Below are 18,454 nucleotides of genomic sequence, written 5' to 3' on the forward strand. Positions count from 1 at the left end.
AAAAGGCTCCAAAGCAATGGAAATTAGTAAATGAATGAAAAACAATTCAAAATAATAAGGAAATTTGAACACTTACCGGCAAACAATTAAATGAACTCGGGAAAACAATTTGTATTCTGAGAAAAAGCAACAGAGACAGATAGTCACAAAGCAGAATTAAACAGACATCTTGGAACTGAAGAATTGAATTAATGAAAAAGTTTAGGTAGAATTTAGATCAAATATAGCAGAAGTATAAATCTATGAATATATAGATCTTTTGAAATAAGGGATTCAGAGGGCAGAAGAGGATGTACAGTGTCCTGGAACTGTAGTTACAGATGGATATGAACTTCTGTGTGGCTGCTAGGAGTTGCAGTCACTACTCTCAACCACTTAGCCATTTCTCCAGCCCATGGGCAAGCTTTTTTTTACAAGGTACCTACACCATATATAAAAGTAGAATAGTGTTATGTGAAATGAGACTTGCAATAGCTATGGAAATATTTTTAACTCTAGGATACCCTCTTAAGAGTATGTAAAGGTTATAATTGATAGATTAAGGAAATGAGAAAAATAATCTTTAAAATTAAATATAGGAGAAACTAAAAGAGAGCAAGAGAGCCAAGCACAGTGGCTCAGACTTATAATCCCAGTACACAAGAGGCAAAGGCAGGAGGATTGCCATGAATTGAGGCCAGCCTGGGCAAAATAGTGAGTTCTAGGCTAGCATGGACTATAGAATAAAACCCTGGGATTACAGGCATGTGCCACTATGCCAGGCTCCAAAACTCTTTTTAAAACATCTTATTTAAGATTAGAAAAAGACTTAACAAAATATAGCAAGAATTAACTCTAAAAATAGCATATTATAATTGTCCCCATATATGAATAACAGTTATACAGAAAACTAAAAATCATTAAAAGTAGTTTTAAAAAGCTTAAAGAAGTAGAAACACACACCAGGCTTATAAACTGGGAAACTGAGTGTTTAAACTCATTTTCTTAGAATTTCTTAAAATTCAATGCAATTAAAACTAAGTTTATAGCCATATTTTTCTTTAAAATGAATACATTAACTCTTAAGTGTATGTAGAAGGTCATAGGGTCAAAACAGATCACTCTGACCAAAGGGGGAAACGTTCAAAGGATAGAAATAAAATACTATGTGAGTTGATAGGGGGGGGTGGGCAGGAGGGTCCCCTTTTCTAAGGAATAGGGGAGTGGGAGGAGTGAGAGGGAGGGTGTGACAGTGAGGAGAAAGGGCTAAGATGAGGATGTAAAGTGAATAAATAAATAAATAAATTTAAATTAAAAAAAAAACTACATGAGGTGTCTTTGTAAGCAGCAGCCCCAACAGGCTAGGATAATTAAAGAGTTAAGTAGTAGTGGGGAAAAAAGAGATGGAAAGGATATCTAAACAACACATTGGGGAAGGGACAAGCAAACAACAAGTTTGCCTTTAGTTCAAATAGACAAAGAATTGGGGCAGAAAGACATAATAAAACAGCACTGATCAAGGTGTGACCTTAATTCTGATTCTGCAAGTGACCTGAACAGGCTGTGGTTGCTGTTCTCATGTGAGGGGTTCAAACTGGCTCTATCTGGGGCAGCCTCACCTCCGTGGACAATTGCCTTCTCCATGGTTCGCTCTCCCTGCTCTGCTGGGCCTGGGATGCAAAATGACTTGAGGTCTACCTGTGTCTTCAGCTTCGACGGGAGGTGAGATCAGTGAGATGGTGAGGTGTCCTTGAGTGACTCCTACACCCACACACACTCAGAAAGGACTCTGAGTCAAAGAAGACAGACATGAAGAAAGAAACAAAAAACAAAACAAAACCTGCTGGAGAAAGTCAAGGAAGTCTTTAAGACAGAGGCATAGACAGAGGCTCCGTGAAAAGGGTATTGGCAGCTCAGGCAATAACAGCTGACTGACGTGATCTCATGAAAGAAAGGCTTCTGCACAGCAAAGAAAACACTTGGCAGAACGAAGAGACAATCTGCAAAACAGGAGAACCTAACCTAGCCCTGAGATGAACATATGACTGGATGAATATCTAATATATATAAATGACTAAAAGAAAAATTTCCAAAGCGTAAGCCAGCCATTAAAAGGAGAAGTGAGATGTATAGTTCACAAATAGCAGAGATGCTGGCTAGGAAAGATGATGTAAACAGGCAGGTTCTCATAAAGCTAAAACTCCAACCACAATATAACCCAGTTATAGCACAGTTATTATAAATTTGAAGGATTCTATATCAGAGTACCACAGAAGTAGCTGTATATCCCTTTTTATTAAAGTAATATTCCCAGAACCCAAGATACTGTATCAACAGATAAAGAAAATATGGTACATTTACACAATGGAATTGTATTCATCCTTAAAGAACACTGAGATTCTGCAATTTTCATGGCAATGAACCGTCATAGTTAACAAAATAATCCAAACTCAGAAAGATAAATATTGCATGTTTTCTTTCATATTTGCAATTTCAAGGGTGTGTATGTATATACGCTCATGCATGTGAAATGAAAATATACAGAATAGTAGGAAAAAGAAACAGACTAGCAGGAAAGGCAATGCTGGGTGGCAGTAGAGATGAAAATGCTCAAATTATATCATGTACTTAAATGAAAACATCACAATAAAACCCATCACAATAAATTCATGGTATTTGTGGGTAAAGGTGCGTGGACAAAAGGATAATGCTGTAGGACACACTGTGACACACTACAGCTTCCACAATGCAGTTTTTTATGTTTTGTTTTGTTTACATTTGTTTTTCATTTTGGGGGACATTGCAAGGCAGAGGGTGGGTGAGATGAGTAGGATTGTGAAGCCCACAAAAAAAATCAATAAAAGTTTGAAAGTTAAAAAGAATAAATATGTGCTAATAATTTTTTAAACAAAAATACTCAAATAAATAGCAAGAGAACTCATTAGTAACGATTGGCTTATCTGAAAAATATCGAAGAAACTTCCAGAAACACTTCAACATACAGATAAAGTCATGCCAGCAGCTCAGTTATCTGAAACTCACACACACAAAAGGAGAGTGAATGAGTAATTTTTTAATTACAAAAATGTATGCAAATGAATATGTCATCTCTCATCTTGCCTTAATTTCTTGAAAAGGCAGCTGTGTATAACACATGTATACAGCACGTTGTTGGGCTTATAACTAAGGCACATAACTCACAGACAATGGGAGCAGGTGGGAATGCCCAGGAAGTAAGAAAATGACAACCGAGAAGGCAACTCACACAGGAACGAATACTTGGATGCAGAAATGCCAAAAGCAAAGGCCTTTATAGAGCACGAATGTTGTGTATACTTTCTTGAGTCATTTTCTTTAACAGGCAGTAGCTTACATGAAGCTATTTATGTGTGCAATCTGTAAAACAATAGCATGAGATGGAAAGGGAACAGAGCCGTATATGAACATTAATCCTGCTTCCTGTATCTGTAGAAGCACAAATCTGAATTGCCTTCTGAAGTTGCCTATAGGCTTAACACTAACTTGTGAATTTAGTTGTCACCAATCTAGATCCCTAGATGGCCACATTTCATTTACAGATCTCCTTTTGGTAAGCCCAATAGCAACTTTTACAAAAGCTATGGCAAATACTAGTTAAAGACACCAGTTTGCATAAGAATTACGTTATTACTTAGATGTGTGGTTTTGGAACAAAGATCTTGAGCTTCTGTGCATGGATGTTTATATGCTCACTCACAAATCTGCTCTAGTGTTCAGTGATGTGACAGCCTAGAGGTCATCAATAACAAAGTCTAATTCAGTTAGTACCACACACACACACACACACACACACACACACACACACACACACACCTTATATCTATCTTATAATTGCCTTATCAAATGTCTTTGAAATCCATTGTTCCTACAGAGAATGACCCAAAAAACTTGAAAGAGCCCTTTGGACAACAATTATTAAGAGATGAAATAAAAACATACTCAAAGCGTGGACTTGGTAAGAAAACCTTTTTTAAATATTTTATTAATTTATTCATATTACATCTCTTTTTTTTCTTTTTTTTTCTTTTTTTTTCATTTTTTTCATTTTTTTTTCATTTTTTTCTTTTTTTTCTTTTTTTTCTTTTTTCATTTTTTTTTCATTTTTTTTCATTTTTTTCATTTTTTTTTCATTTTTTTCATATTACATCTCAATTGTTATCCCATCCCTTTTATCTTCCCATTCCTCCCTACCTCCCATTTTCCCCTTGTTCCCCTCCCCTATGTCTGTGATTGAGGAGGACCTCCTCCCCCTGTATATGATCATAGGGTATCAAGTCTCTTCTTGGTAGGCTGCTATCCTTCCTCTGAGTGCCACCAGACCTCCTCATCAAAGGGGACGTGGTCAAATATGGGGCATCAGAGTTCTTGTGAAAGTCAGTCCCCACTCTCCACTAAACTGTGAAGAATGTCGTCTCCATTGGCTAGATCTGGGTAGGGGTAAGAAAACTTTTTAAGCCCAATACTTTTCATCATTTTTTTTGATTAATGTGCACTTTTAATGGAAATGCATATATTATTTGACATGGACAAATCTCTGCATGCACACTGTCATATTATTGTGTAGACCAAGTATTTATTGAAAATTTAAAGTTAGCCAGATAGCATTACATTTAGAATTCATCCACTTAGGATATGTTCCATCAAAATCCATCACAGTTTTAGGGAGCATAGAATATTACTAAGGCAAGTGTGTATAGTGTTGTTCTTATTACGTTCTATGTCCACTTTGGGTAGTAAGGTGAGATCTTAATCTGTGAGGGGCAACACTGGCTCACAGGTGTAATAAAAAGTGGTACTCAGCAGTTCTTTCACTAGCTAACAGTCCCCTCTCTACCCTGGAAAGAGGAAGAGAACAAGGGAAAGGGAATAGAAGGGAAAGCTGGAAGGTGAATGTCATCTAAGTGCATGTGCCAACTATGAATCCCTTCACTTCTTACAGTGAATGTACACTAATAAATATGTCTAAGGTGCAGCTGAGTTCTTCAGAGCAAGACCTCCACTCTGTGTCAGAGTCAGGAAACATTTTCAGCTTCCCATATGTGTCCCGCTGCAACCAGCTTTCATACAAAAAACAACAACAAACAAACAAAAAACAACAGCAAAACAAAAACCAATTAGGCATGATAGACCACACAGTTAATGTGTTAACTAACTCATTCAAATAGAAATTCTTTGGACATATTTCATTTTAGGGGTTTTTTTTTTGGTACTGCTCCTAGATATTCATTTCTCAAGGAAAAGTACAAATCAGTAAAACTTAAATACAAAAAGACACAATCCTAATTCCAATACTTGTTAAATTATCTTTTTCTCTCACTGAGGTACTAAAGCAACCTATTGAGATGATGTATGAGAGGCTTCCATTCCTTGACACTGCCTGTTATTAATTTCCACCAATAGTACTTACTGTATTTAGAGTTATATAATGTGAGAAGACCACGGAAGCTCACTTATGTGAGTTGAAGAGTGACTGCTATGTGTGTGGGTTATGGTCAGCAACTTGGCACTGGGGGGAAATGCTACAGTTCCACCTCACCAAATAGATCCCTGCAGCGTTCATTGATTTTAACATATGCTTAAAGCTCATATTACTGTCAAAGCTATGTATGATTATGGAAATCTGCAATAACTTTCTGCTGCCTGGAAAAAGTAGCAGTTAAGAAATTGTAAGGCATGGCCCTATGCATCAATATTGTTATCAATGTGCTGTGGAAGCAAATCACTAAATGTGTAACTCCCGATACAGCGGGGTTTTTTTGATCAAGAATTTCTTCTCAGATGCACTCACATTTCTATCCTATTCTGTTGGAAAATGCTAACCAACATAGTACTGAGCACATGAATATACTTATGTATTATTTAGATCATCATTTGTAGAGACTGATACAGGGCAGTCGACTGATGTCTTTAGAAGAGGTGTAATAATACAAGGCAGATGTCACCACATCAAGAGCACTTTAAAAAATATACTTCTAATAAAGATTAAAAAAATATATACTTCTGTCATACTTATATCTTATAGAGTTTAACTAAATAATGGTAACTAATGACAACAGAACTTAGTTTATTGTTACATAAGAACTTTTCATAAATTCCTTCTGGTCTTTACTTGAATTTTAGTGTTTGTGAATAAAAAGTAAGCTACATATTTATACATCTGGAGCTTTTCTATTTAAAAAAAACGATCCATAGAAGTTCTTTTTCATAGTGACTTTAGACTATACGTTATGGAAATATTTTAAATACATTGCAATCATTTTCTAAGTTCAGTGTGTTGGTACTTATAAAGCTGAGGTAGAAAGATCAGAAGTTCAAATCCAGTCTAACCTACCTAACATGTTCTCGGTCAGCCTGGACCCTAAGACTCTGCATAAAAAATTAATTTCTATTTCTGGCAAGTTAGGAAAGTTGCTTTTCATTTTTCCAATAGGAAATGCTAGCTTCCATTTGGGATAGCAAGGAGAATATAGCTAATAATTATGTTATTGGATATTAATATCACTCTTAATGATTACAGGATCCAATAATCTTCATTTCTCTGAGAGGGCATTTTCTCTTGCTTTATTGTTGTCACTTGATGCATAGTTACATAATCAAACAAGAGCTAAAATACTCTCCTACTAGGAAACTTCTATGACTCCTAAATCCAGGACTGTGTGTTTTTTCTCATGTGTGGAATCTAGTGGGGGGAAATCGTGAGATAGAGAAGACACTGGGGACATGGGAGCATATAGAAAGGCTAGTGAGAGTCAAGCTCACACCTCCAGTCCCAGCACTTAGGGAGGCCGAGGCAGGTAGACAGCTGTGAGTTACAGGTCTACAAATCAAGTCCAGGACAGCCAAGGGAACAAAGAGAAATCCTCTCTTGGAAAAGATTTGTGGTAAGAACACACTAGAAGCTATCTGATAAGTGATGAAGGCTAATGATGGTGATAGCCTGCACTAAAGCATGATGGTAGTTGTAAGGTTGATGATGATGATGACGATGATGACGACGACTCCAACTATAATATTACTAGGGAGAGGGACAGAGTTTAAAAAAATTATATAGAAGATATAGGCAGTGTAAAAAAATAACTAAGCTGATTATTTGTATCATAAAAGAAATAAGTGAGACTGTGTATTCATGTAAGAAAACAGAGCCAGTTGTTAACTCAGATTCACAGAAACAAAGAACCAGGTAATTTAAGCAAAAGAGTTAATGTAATGAATATTGTAAATATATAGTTTCTCCTGTCTTCTTTCAACTTTTTTCATAGGCATAGCATGGCATAAACAAATAATTATGACATTAGAGCAGTATCTGTAATATGAAGTTGTATTTTGTTTAGTAATAGTGCAGAACTCTTGAGAGGGGCAGAACACAGAAGAGTCCTGTTTTCATACATAGGCTGCTGCTGTCCACCTTTTCTTCACTCACTCCTCTCTGGAAATATGCTCACAGACACACTCAGGAGTTAGTATCTCCTATGTGATTCTAAATCCATTTTAGTTTGACATTAAAAATTAACCATCACTATAATGTCCATGAAACATGGTTGTCAACAGAGTTGGGAATGTCAAAGGAAAAAACAAAACTTGTACATTAATTTTTCCTTTATACAATATTCTTAAATGTGCTTTGTGTTTTTGGATAATAATCTACAGTTTTCTGAAGACATGAAACTACTTGGAAAAATGAAGGGTAAACATGCTAAGAATAGTAATTTTTCAAGTCATATATTTATGATTTATTTATTAATCTCTAATAACAGTAACTTTGTCATTGCATAAGCAACATTTTTGTTATTTATCTCTTATAAAGAAATTCTAGTATGTATTATAAGTAGGCATAATATAAATAACATGAATCTTAAAACTGAGCTAATTAGAAAATAGCCCATTCAAATTAGTGCCACATCAATCTTGGAGTGTCTGGGGGAAATACTCCTGATGCCATTTCATACATTTTCCATTTCTGGCTTAGATTAATGCATTGTGTTGAACTTGATAAATAAATCTCTCTGGTGAGTGTGCTGAGAAAGGAACTACAACACAGAGACCCTTCCCTGCTGGTTACTTTTACAAGGTTAAGTTAGTGAAAGTAGATGTTGCAGCCCTACAGTGGATTTCTTCCATTGAGCTCTCTCCGTTACAGATCACTGGTCCTGAATGGTGTTACTCACACTTGTCCTTGCGCCTATAAAGGCTGCATCTGTGAAGAGTTTTTCAGAGTTGATTCTGATTAGTGTCTTCAGAGACTTGTCATGCCTGCCTCCTTGTAAGGACATGGGGAGAAGGTGAATCTTCTACACCAAACTCCCTGCAGAGTCTCAAGTTTGAAATACAATTTTCCCATCCCAACATATGCACACGTGCTGTAATGGAGGTTTAGTGGCAAGGCATGGTCTCTTTAGCTTTGCATATGTGTGTTGTATTCTCATGTGTTATTAATAGAGTAAAGCCTCTTCACCTAAACACTTACAACTGAGGGAGAGCTAGGATTGAAAACTGAAAGTATTTACCCTGGAAAACAAGTCTGGGACAGTCAACCTCAAGGCCACCCTCAGGGACTCCTTTGCCCATGTGAACCTCCCCTTCCTAAAGATTCCACAGCCTTGGCAAACACCACCAACAGTGTGTTCAAGCACATGAACCTGTGGGGATATTTCACATTCACCTTTGTTAGGATTATATTTCTCATCAATTTATAACTGTCAGGATTTGAGTGTAATAAATAATTTCAAATTAGAAGAAAAGGAAACATTTGGGAATATGTTACTGACAAAATATCAGAATGAACAGTCATGTCAAAGTTAAACAGGGTTTTGATAGAGGCTAAAACTACCAAAGATGCCATTGTAGGGTGCAAAGCTAAAGCCAAGACAGATGATGACATGACAAGATACTTTATAGAAGGTGAAGTAACAGACAAGTGTACACTCCACATAATACATAGAGAGAGCATTACAAATAAAGATCAACACATAGAGCTTGTATATATAATATCATAGTATCATTTAACACATTTGTTTTAGATATGAGTCCATCTCCAAACAAAGACAATATTAGTCCAGGTAAGTTCCTTAGGAAGTCACTCATGAACAATCAAGGTAAAGAAAATATATTAACATGTAAGATAAATTAGAATTTTCAGACATGCAGGTTTTTTTCCAGTGAAATATTTTAAAATTTGGAAGATATACGAAGACTTAGTGTCTTAGGCTGGATGGTCTATACACAACAGAGACATATTTCTCATGGAATTTCTTCAGAAATATATCTCTTGCTGTGTCCTCAAGCGCTAGAAGGAACAAGCAGAGGTTAGGGGCCTCTTAGGACAATACTAACGGTTCTCCTGACCTTATAACTACCTGTATCCAGTACCATCAAAAGGTGATTCCAGCCAACATGAAGACGGAGGACAGGACGTTCAGAGCACAGCAAAGATGCATGGTAACAGTGCAAAAACAGAGTCCTTTCTACACCATCGTCATCTCATTCTCTAGCTCCTCAGATATTACCGTGGGCAGGAATAGAATCCATATAATGATGTTTTATGCAAGTATTTTCTAAAACAAAATTGCAACAGCATTTTGTTTTTCCTATATCCTATATTGCTATTTCATGAATCACATTTAATAATCACAACACAACTCTTTCCTACAAACATCTCTCAATTAAATGTTTTTTCTTTTCTTTTCTTCTTTAAATTTTATTATTTACTATTTTACATCTTAGCAATATTTAGGAAATATATGTAAATGCCATCTATTAAAATTAAATCACTTGGGGCAGACTTTTAAGACAATTATATAGAAAATTACATTCAACTTACAGTATCAAACTATATCAAAGAATCCTCATATAAATCATTGTACATGTATGGTTCCATGAAAATTATATACATAATAATCATAAATTGTGGGGTTGGGCCATCATACTATATTAAGGTTGCTATTTTTATTGACTTACACATTTTCCTCAGCTTCTTTGACTGACTAAGCCATGGCTTCTGAAATCTTCGACCATAACTCACTCTCTTGGTGGTCTGTAGTTGTGACCTTACTAAATCTCTTGTCATCCAGCTTTAGTTTAATATCTAACCAATGGTTGAAGTACATGAGTCCTGTAGTCTCTCGTACTTTCCCTCCGCTCCCTTCCCCTTTCCTTACGTGTATTTGACTCAGGGTCTTGCTAAGTTGTCCAGGACTCATTAACTTGCTCTGAAGCCTACTCTGGCTTTGAATTTGTAATCCTCCAGATTCAGCGTTCTAATTTTCTGAAATTACTAGCCTGCACCATAAGGCCTAGCTTGGTTTAAGTTTCCTGTTCGATAGTTACCTATGTTACTTTTATGACAGTGTGACTTATAACAACTAACTCTGACAATTGTTGCTTGTGCTTGGGCCACGAGATTCAGCAGCTTAAGAACAAAGCTTTTTTCTGTAAAGCGAGCCGTCAACTGTTTCTACCTACGGATCAAATGCAGAAATAAGCAGAGTGGAGGTGGGAGGCGGGTACAGGTCCAAATGAAGAAAAACACTATCACAGAGCACAAGGACAAGAAAGAGAAAAGGATGAACAGCGTTGTAGAAACTGAAGTAATAGTGAACGTTTTATAAAAGTGTGGGAAAGAAAAATATAAGTGAAAACATACAGATGAGTATACAGAGTTCGGGGTATAGATTATGAATACTCAGAACTGTCATGCAAATGTCCTTTTCAAACTTTGTTTCAGACACGAGTTCATGGAAAACCAAACTTTATGAAAGTACTAATGCCAAGAACCACGCACCGACATTTCCAACAAAAGTGATCAATCTGTCACCTTTTGCCAGTAACGGTAAGAGAGTATTCACAAAGACAATAAGGCCTAATTGCATAAAGTAGTTCAGAAGTATGCCTTTTCTTTATTCTGTAACATATTCTTTAATTTAACTGTGCCATGGGGAATGCCCCTGGTGCCTGAAAATGAAAAAGTTTCCTTCCTTCCTTCCTTCCTTCCTTCCTTCCTTCCTTCCTTCCTTTCTTTCTTTTTCTGTCAACAGTGTAAAATTTCATGGTTTATAATGCTTTATTCAGCTTTATTCAGAGACGATGGCTGCTCAGTGGGACTCAGGGTTAGGGTAGTCCCACAATGGCTGTCTCATAGGAGCGTATTATCAGACATAATGACTTTAATTTCTAGTATCATATCACTTTGTTTTTCTCTCTCTTTCTTTTTAGGCAGAGATGAAATTTATTAAAAGACATACTCAGTACAATGGCCATGTCATGTTCAGAAGACAGCACTTCATAGCACTCTTCCTCCATCCTTTGGCTCCTGCATTCACTTTTTCCACCCCTCCTTCTATGATAGTCCCTTAGCCTTAAGGATAAAGGAGTTTGTTTGTTTGTTTGTTTGAGACAGGGTTTCTCTGTGTAGCCCTGGGTGTCCTAGAACTCACCTTATAGATGAGGCTGGCCCCAAACTCAGAGATCTGTCTTCCTTTGCTTCCACAGGGCTAGAATCATGGGTGTACACCAACACTGCCTGGCTTACAAGGCATTTTTATGTTAAAATATATTTTTGAATTATGTGGAAAGTTTTTATTAATTAAATTTCTTCTTTGAGAATCTTATTTATGTATATGACACACTCTGACTGCTCTCACCCTACCCGCCTTTACCCACCTCCCATCCTCACTGAGTTTAACTATGGCCTGCTGAGCTACCCAGTAATGAAGGGTAGGTCCCCCGAGACTGCTGCCCGTGTATGTCCAACTGTTCGCAGGCCCATTTTTGCACAGACTGAGTGCCAAGAACCACAAATCCCATACCACAAAAAGCATAATTCTTGAGTATTATATCTTAGCTTCTTTAGACCCACAGACCAAGGCAACTACAAGTGTTCTTTGTTTCTGGAAGACTTGCTCATATTAGTTAGCATAGAAATGGAATCTTACCCTTCCCTAAAACTCTTCTTTGCAGCCTCTATCTTTGTATTCTTAATTGAGTTAATGGTCTCAAACTATTTTAGTTTGAATTATCTACATTCCTTTAATTTTTATTGAGAACTAATTTACAGTGGCTATTAAAAGCAACTACAAACATGATGCATCTTATACCTAACAATCTATGTTTTTCTAGAAGAAAACTTGGGAAGCTCTTCACCATATATGGATGTAGTTCCAAAACCACTTTATCGGACATCTAGGGGAAGTTCAGCCATCTCTGCAACCTTCCAGAATTTACTAAACAGAAAGACTTCAGGTAATGTTTAATAATTGTCTGTGTGAACACTTTAGTTATACAGGAGCAGTTTATTATATTTAGGCATAAGATAAATAATACAAATATTAAAACTGAGCCAATTTTAAAATAACCTATTCAAACCCATCCAAATCTAGAATGGAATTTTGCAAAATGTAAGTGGATGCGTACTGAACTGTGTTCGGCTAGCACATGTTCATTTTGATGGTGAGTGACATCTCTGACATGTTGCCACATTCTAACAGACAGTACCATCATCTGAGCCCTAACAGGCCTGAACGTCCTAGCCCAATGGCCTTGCCAGCTCAATACACCTGCCAGAATATGCACCACCTACTCAGAGTATCACCCACTCGGAATATACACCATGTGTCTTTTTATCTCCCTGCTTAGAGAAAATCGTGTTTTCTTGTTGTGTCTAGAATATAATTATGCTCTGATAAATCGTTTCCTACTGGAGTTTTAGACTTTCAATGGAAAAGCCAGCCACAGGGAGGACATTCTTTATGTGCACAATCAATGGAAGACCTGAATATGGAAACTCAGTGTTTTAATGTAGTTGTTGCCCATTAACACTATTTTCTAACTGCAAGCATTCTGCTACCATATTTCAAGATTTGTCCTCAAATAAGAGTCAGACATTTTCATTACATTTGGTCCACAATAATGTTTAAAAAAATGTTCCTAACAGTATTCATTACACCTCTCTGCAGTTTTCCTCTATATTTTCACCATATAAATTCCACCACCCCCTTTATAAAAATAGCTTTTCCTACAACTAAAATCCCATCTGTAATATAGAGTGAAGTGACTCACGGAATTGTATATAATCCTATGGTTTTAAAGATGTTCTCCTCATGTTCTTATATAGCATTTCTTTTCTTTCTTTCTTCTTAATGTTTATAGTAAAGTTTGCATCAAATTCACTATTTAGTCCAGGTTGACATCAAGATTTCCAGCCCCAAGCATCTCAAGTACCCACCCCCACACACCCCCAAAGGCAAGTCTAGTCTTGAGTTTCCTCACTTGTATGCTTACAATGCAGTTATTTTGTATCATCTCTAAATTTATAAGAAAAAAACCCGTGTTTGTTCTGTTTTTAAATTTTTAAATTACTTTATTTCTTATATAATTTTATAATGTCATTTTTTTAGGAGCTCCAAAACCAGTGGACAAAAAAATACAAGCAGCTGAACTTGAAAATCAGCTGCGTATGTCGATCACACCTTCAAAAAAACATATACGTAAAGGTAAAAAAAAAAAAGTAAGACAGATATATGAAACAAAATTATATTCTATTTGCACTGTTTCTGTTGACCAGAACTGTCAATCTTGTGCCCCTTCTAAAACACAACCACACCAGTCCAGCGTGCTCTCCGCCGTTCTCTATAAACAGACAGATGCGTGAGGGCTTGGCGCCTCTGCATCGCCATAGTCCTGTGAACAGACGCTTTTTACCTCTGAACCAGGCAAACTGGTGCATTTCTGTCTCTTGGCTTAGTGTTCTAGAAGGTCAGTATTTCAGAATGTACTCAATGGTTTCTTGTTTAAATAATGTCTATTTATTAGGGCTATAATCAATATTGCAATCAACATAATTTCATACATTTTTACTATGCTGCTTGTGTTGATGTTTCTGTAAATTTGAGTGGGTAGGACTGGGAGTATGGCTCATAGGGTAAAGCATTCACTGTGCAGCGTGAAGACCTCTAGATGGGACCTCTAGAGACCTTCAGATCTTCAGATCTCTAGAGCCCACATTAAAAACAGGTTGTAATGGTGTATGTCCGTAACCCCAGAGCTAGCACAGATCCTGAGGTCTCCTTTACCTGTAATCTGCCAAATTGTAAGCCTCAGGTTCCGTAAAGAGACTCTATCTCAAAAAAAAAAGTGGACAGCGATAAAGGGAGACACTCGACACTGACCTCTGTTCTCCATAAGAACACACTTGAAGCAGTAAACTTCGAATCCCTACCCAGATCTAGCCAATGGACAGGACATTCTCCACAGTTGAGTGGAGAGTGGGGTCTGACTTTCACATGAACTCTGGTGCCCCATATTTGTCCATGACCCCTGGATGGGGAGGCCTGGTGACACTCAGAGGAAAGATAGCAGGCTACCAAGAAGAGACTTGATACCCTATGAGCATATACAGGGGGAGGAGGTCCCCCTGAGTCACAGTCATAGGGGAAGGGAGTAAGGGGAAAGCGGGAGGGAAGGAGGAATGGGAGGATACAAGGGATGGGATAACCATTGAATTGTAATATAAATAAATTAATAAAATATATTTTAAAAAAGAATACACTTAAAAAAGCACACTAACATGCACATGTGCACACACACACACACACCACAGAAAGACACACACAAAATGATTAAAATTAACTATATAATGGTATATCAGCAATACCATTATATACTTAATTTTAATATATATATATGATTTTAATTGTAACATATGTTGCTAAATACTTTCAAAAATATTTATAGTTCATTAATGGCTTTGCCAGTAAATCCAAGAAAACCCTACTTTCCTATATCTTAGTAATAACTAGATACTTTATGGATTAAATATATTAACATCTAATAAAAAGATATTAACAATATAAAATTATGTTTTATGTCAATACAACAGAAAGTTATCTAAAGGCTGAAAACTCCTAAAAATTCTAAAAAATAATTTACAGAAATAGAAAAGGACACTTTTTAATTCATGTGGAATCTTCAGAGACCATAATACTCTAAATCTAAAAAATAAAAATAAAAATAAAAACAGTATGAAGAATCACTTTATAATTCCCAAACGTTCTCCCAGGCTACAGTAATGGAGATATTATGGTTTGTACACAAATGCGACCCAGGCCAGTGAAATAGACTAGAGATCCCAAAATTAAGCTCACACCTGCACCGTCAAGGCATCAAGACTGCTCAGTGAGGACAGGGCATTCTACTCCATATGGTGCTGGGGAAGCCACACGCAGAGGCATATGAAACGGAGTCCCTCAGCTTAAACTAGGTTCAAAATATGACTCAGCATGAATCATAAGAAACAACAAAACTGTAGAAGAGTTAAAACTCTTTAAAATCCTACAAGACACAATGTGTTTTCGGATCGACATCAAAGACATAGTCAAGAAAGAAAAAAAAAATGGACAAGTTGAGTTTCATCAGAATTTTTAAACTTGCACATCATAGGATAATGTAACTTTGTACATTTAATATTTGCTAGTAAAAATAAATAAAATAAAATAAAATAATGATGTCATCAGAATAAAAAGCAACCCCTAGAATGGGTGAAAATATGTTCACATCTTTATCTGATAAAGGATTGATAGCAGTGCTGTATTGATTGTAGGAACTGGGGAAAGGGCATCAGTGTGCACATCACTCCTAGGAAGGTATTTCGAATAGTAAGCAAACACAAGAAAACATGGATGGATGGCAGCACTGATCTTTGGAGCTAACTCAGTAGAGACTGCCAGTGGTAGACCCCTTCGCACCCATTGGATAGCTCTTGCCAGAAAGAGAAAGAGGAAGAGATGAAAAAAAAGTGGGAAAGCTGGATCTGGGTGCACAGGCCTGCAATTCTAGCTGCTTTGTAGACTGAGACTAGGATGGAATGTCCAGGGCCAACCTGGGCAATTTAGCAAGACACTGTAAAAAAATAAAATAAAAATGAAATGGTTATGGTTGTAGCTCAGTTGTATCACACTTATTTACCATACGTGAATCCCTAGGTTAGAAATGGGATAAAAGAGCAAACATTGGCTATATGTCTAGAAACTGAGACCATGATCACATGGTCCTCCAGCAGCCCTCCCCTCTGCTGCCCTCCCTCTGCAGCCCTCCACATGCAGCCCTCCCTTCTGCAGCCTTCCCCTCTGCAGCCCTCCCCTCTGCAGCCCTCCCCTCTGCTGCCCTCCCCTCTGCAGCCCTCCCCTCTGCTGCCCTCCCCTCTGCTGCCCTCCACATGCAGCCCTCCCATATGCAGCCCTCCCTCTGCAGCCCTCCCTCTGCAGCCCTCCCTCTGCAGCCCTCCCTCTGCAGCCCTCCCCTTTGCAGCCCTCCCCTCTGCTGCCCTCCCTCTGCAGCCCTCCACATGCAGCCCTCCCATATGCAGCCCTCCCATATGCAGCCCTCCCTCTGCAGCCCTCCCTCTGCAGCCCTCCCTCTGCAGCCCTCCCATATGCAGCCCTCCCATATGCAGCCCTCCCTCTGCAGCCCTCCCCTCTGCAGTCCTCCCCTCTGCAGCCCTCCCCTCTGCAGTCCTCCCCTCTGCTGCCCTCCCCTCTGCTGCCCTCCCCTCTGCAGCCCTCCACATGCAGCCCTCCCTCTGCAGCCCTCCCCTCTGCAGCCCTCCCTCTGCAGCCCTCCCTCTGCAGCCCTCCCTCTGCAGCCTTCCCATATGCAGCCCTCCCATATGCAGCCCTCCCTCTGCAGCCCTCCCTCTGCAGCCCTCCCTCTGCAGCCCTCCCATATGCAGCCCTCCCATATGCAGCCCTCCCTCTGCAGCCCTCCCCTCTGCAGTCCTCCCCTCTGCAGCCCTCCCCTCTGCAGTCCTCCCCTCTGCTGCCCTCCCCTCTGCTGCCCTCCCCTCTGCTGCCCTCCACATGCAGCCCTCCCTCTGCAGCCCTCCCCTCTGCAGCCCTCCCTCTGCAGCCCTCCCTCTGCAGCCCTCCCTCTGCAGCCCTCCCATATGCAGCCCTCCCATATGCAGCCCTCCCTCTGCAGCCCTCCCCTCTGCAGTCCTCCCCTCTGCAGTCCTCCCCTCTGCTGCCCTCCCCTCTGCTGCCCTCCCCTCTGCTGCCCTCCACATGCAGCCCTCCCTCTGCAGCCCTCCCCTCTGCAGTCCTCCCCTCTGCAGCCCTCCCCTCTGCAGCCCTCCCCTCTGCTGCCCTCCCCTCTGCTGCCCTCCCCTCTGCTGCCCTCCACATGCAGCCCTCCCTCTGCAGCCCTCCCCTCTGCAGCCCTCCCTCTGCAGCCTTCCTTCTGCAGCCCTCCCCTCTGCAGTCCTCCCCTCTGCTGCCCTCCCCTCTGCTGCCCTCCCCTCTGCTGCCCTCCCTCTGCAGCCCTCCCTTCTGCAGCCCTCCCCTCTGCAGCCCTCCCCTCTGCAGCCCTCCCATATGCAGCCCTCCCATATGCAGCCCTCCCATATGCAGCCCTCCCTCTGAAGCCCTCCCCTCTGCAGTCCTCCCCTCTGCTGCCCTCCCCTCTGCAGCACAGATGTCTCTTAGTCTCAGTAACCCTCATCTACATTTTGTTTTCAAGTGAGCAGACATTAAAATTATTTTAATTATTATATTTTGGGGTTACTTTTTATTTGGAGGTTTTTATTTGGGAGAAGAGGTTTTAAAAGAGTCTTGTGTAGCTCAAACAGGCCTCAAATTCCTTACTGAACTTAAACTTGTAATCCATCTCTACCCACCTCCTGAGCACTGGGATCACAGACATGTACCGTCACACCTGGTGTGAATGGTGCTGGAACTTGAACTCTGGGGCTTATGGATAGTAAGCAAGTATTCCACCAACTGAATGATGTCTTCAGCCTCCAATTTTATTATTATTTGAGACAAGATCTCGCTATGTACACAAAGATGCCATCAAATTCACTAGCTTGGCCAACCTGGTGCACAAGTCTCCATTTACCTGCATCAGCGCCCCCGTGTGGCAGAAATATGAGTAGACAAGTGCCAACATGCCTAACTCTTCTGCAATATTCCTAGCTTAGACCTTTTTAAGTACCAGGCAAGAAAAATTCATATATGTGTACTGCTTACACAGCTTCAGCAAAACTGCTGTGCTTTGGGGCCGGAGAGATGGCTTAGAGGTGAAGAGCACAGCAACCACATGGTGGCTCATTACCATTTATAATGAGATCTGGTGCCCTCTGCTGGCCTGCAGGCACACATGCATGCAGAATACTGTATAAATAGTAAATCTTCTTTTTTTAAATTACTGTGCTTTAGAAAAGGGATAGAATTTGTCTTAACTTCCAAAAGATGAAGTGTGTTTAATTTTAATACAATTTAATGACATTTTTCTCATTTTTCAGGGAAGTCTAAACATCAAAAGATAAAGAAAAAGAATGCTGAGCCTCCAGTTAACCTACGTACTTCGAGACCTTCTACCAAAAAACAGAAACCTAAAGGTGAAGGGGTCATTGTAGCACAAATATGTGAAGTGCCATTGCATTTTATTCACA

The 18,454-nt window shown here is 39.3% G+C and overlaps 1 protein-coding gene across 5 annotated transcripts in view; it reads left to right on the top strand.

Annotated features, from left to right (window-relative positions):
• The window catches only part of CCDC7 (coiled-coil domain containing 7), a 171,496-nt gene that overhangs the window by 124,675 nt on the left and 28,367 nt on the right, over nt 1-18,454 (top strand). For 4 of the 5 annotated variants that reach the window (XR_014774283.1, XM_084756142.1, XM_084756143.1 and 1 more), the window contains 5 exons: nt 3,890-3,973; nt 10,739-10,843; nt 12,130-12,252; nt 13,407-13,502; nt 18,305-18,400. Coding sequence is in view for 4 of the 5 variants with exons in the window: in XM_084756142.1 (XP_084612268.1) it covers nt 3,890-3,973; nt 10,739-10,843; nt 12,130-12,252; nt 13,407-13,502; nt 18,305-18,400 (504 nt within the window). In the remaining variant the exon portion in view is untranslated. Of the gene's footprint in view, nt 1-3,889; nt 3,974-10,738; nt 10,844-12,129; nt 12,253-13,158; nt 13,255-13,406; nt 13,503-18,304; nt 18,401-18,454 lie in introns of those variants that run through there. The other variant, XM_084756145.1, reaches the window with a different exon arrangement.

This window comes from Acomys minous (genome assembly GCF_964271855.1).
Source record: "Acomys minous genome assembly, chromosome: 14".
Classification (NCBI taxonomy): domain Eukaryota; kingdom Metazoa; phylum Chordata; class Mammalia; order Rodentia; family Muridae; genus Acomys; species Acomys minous.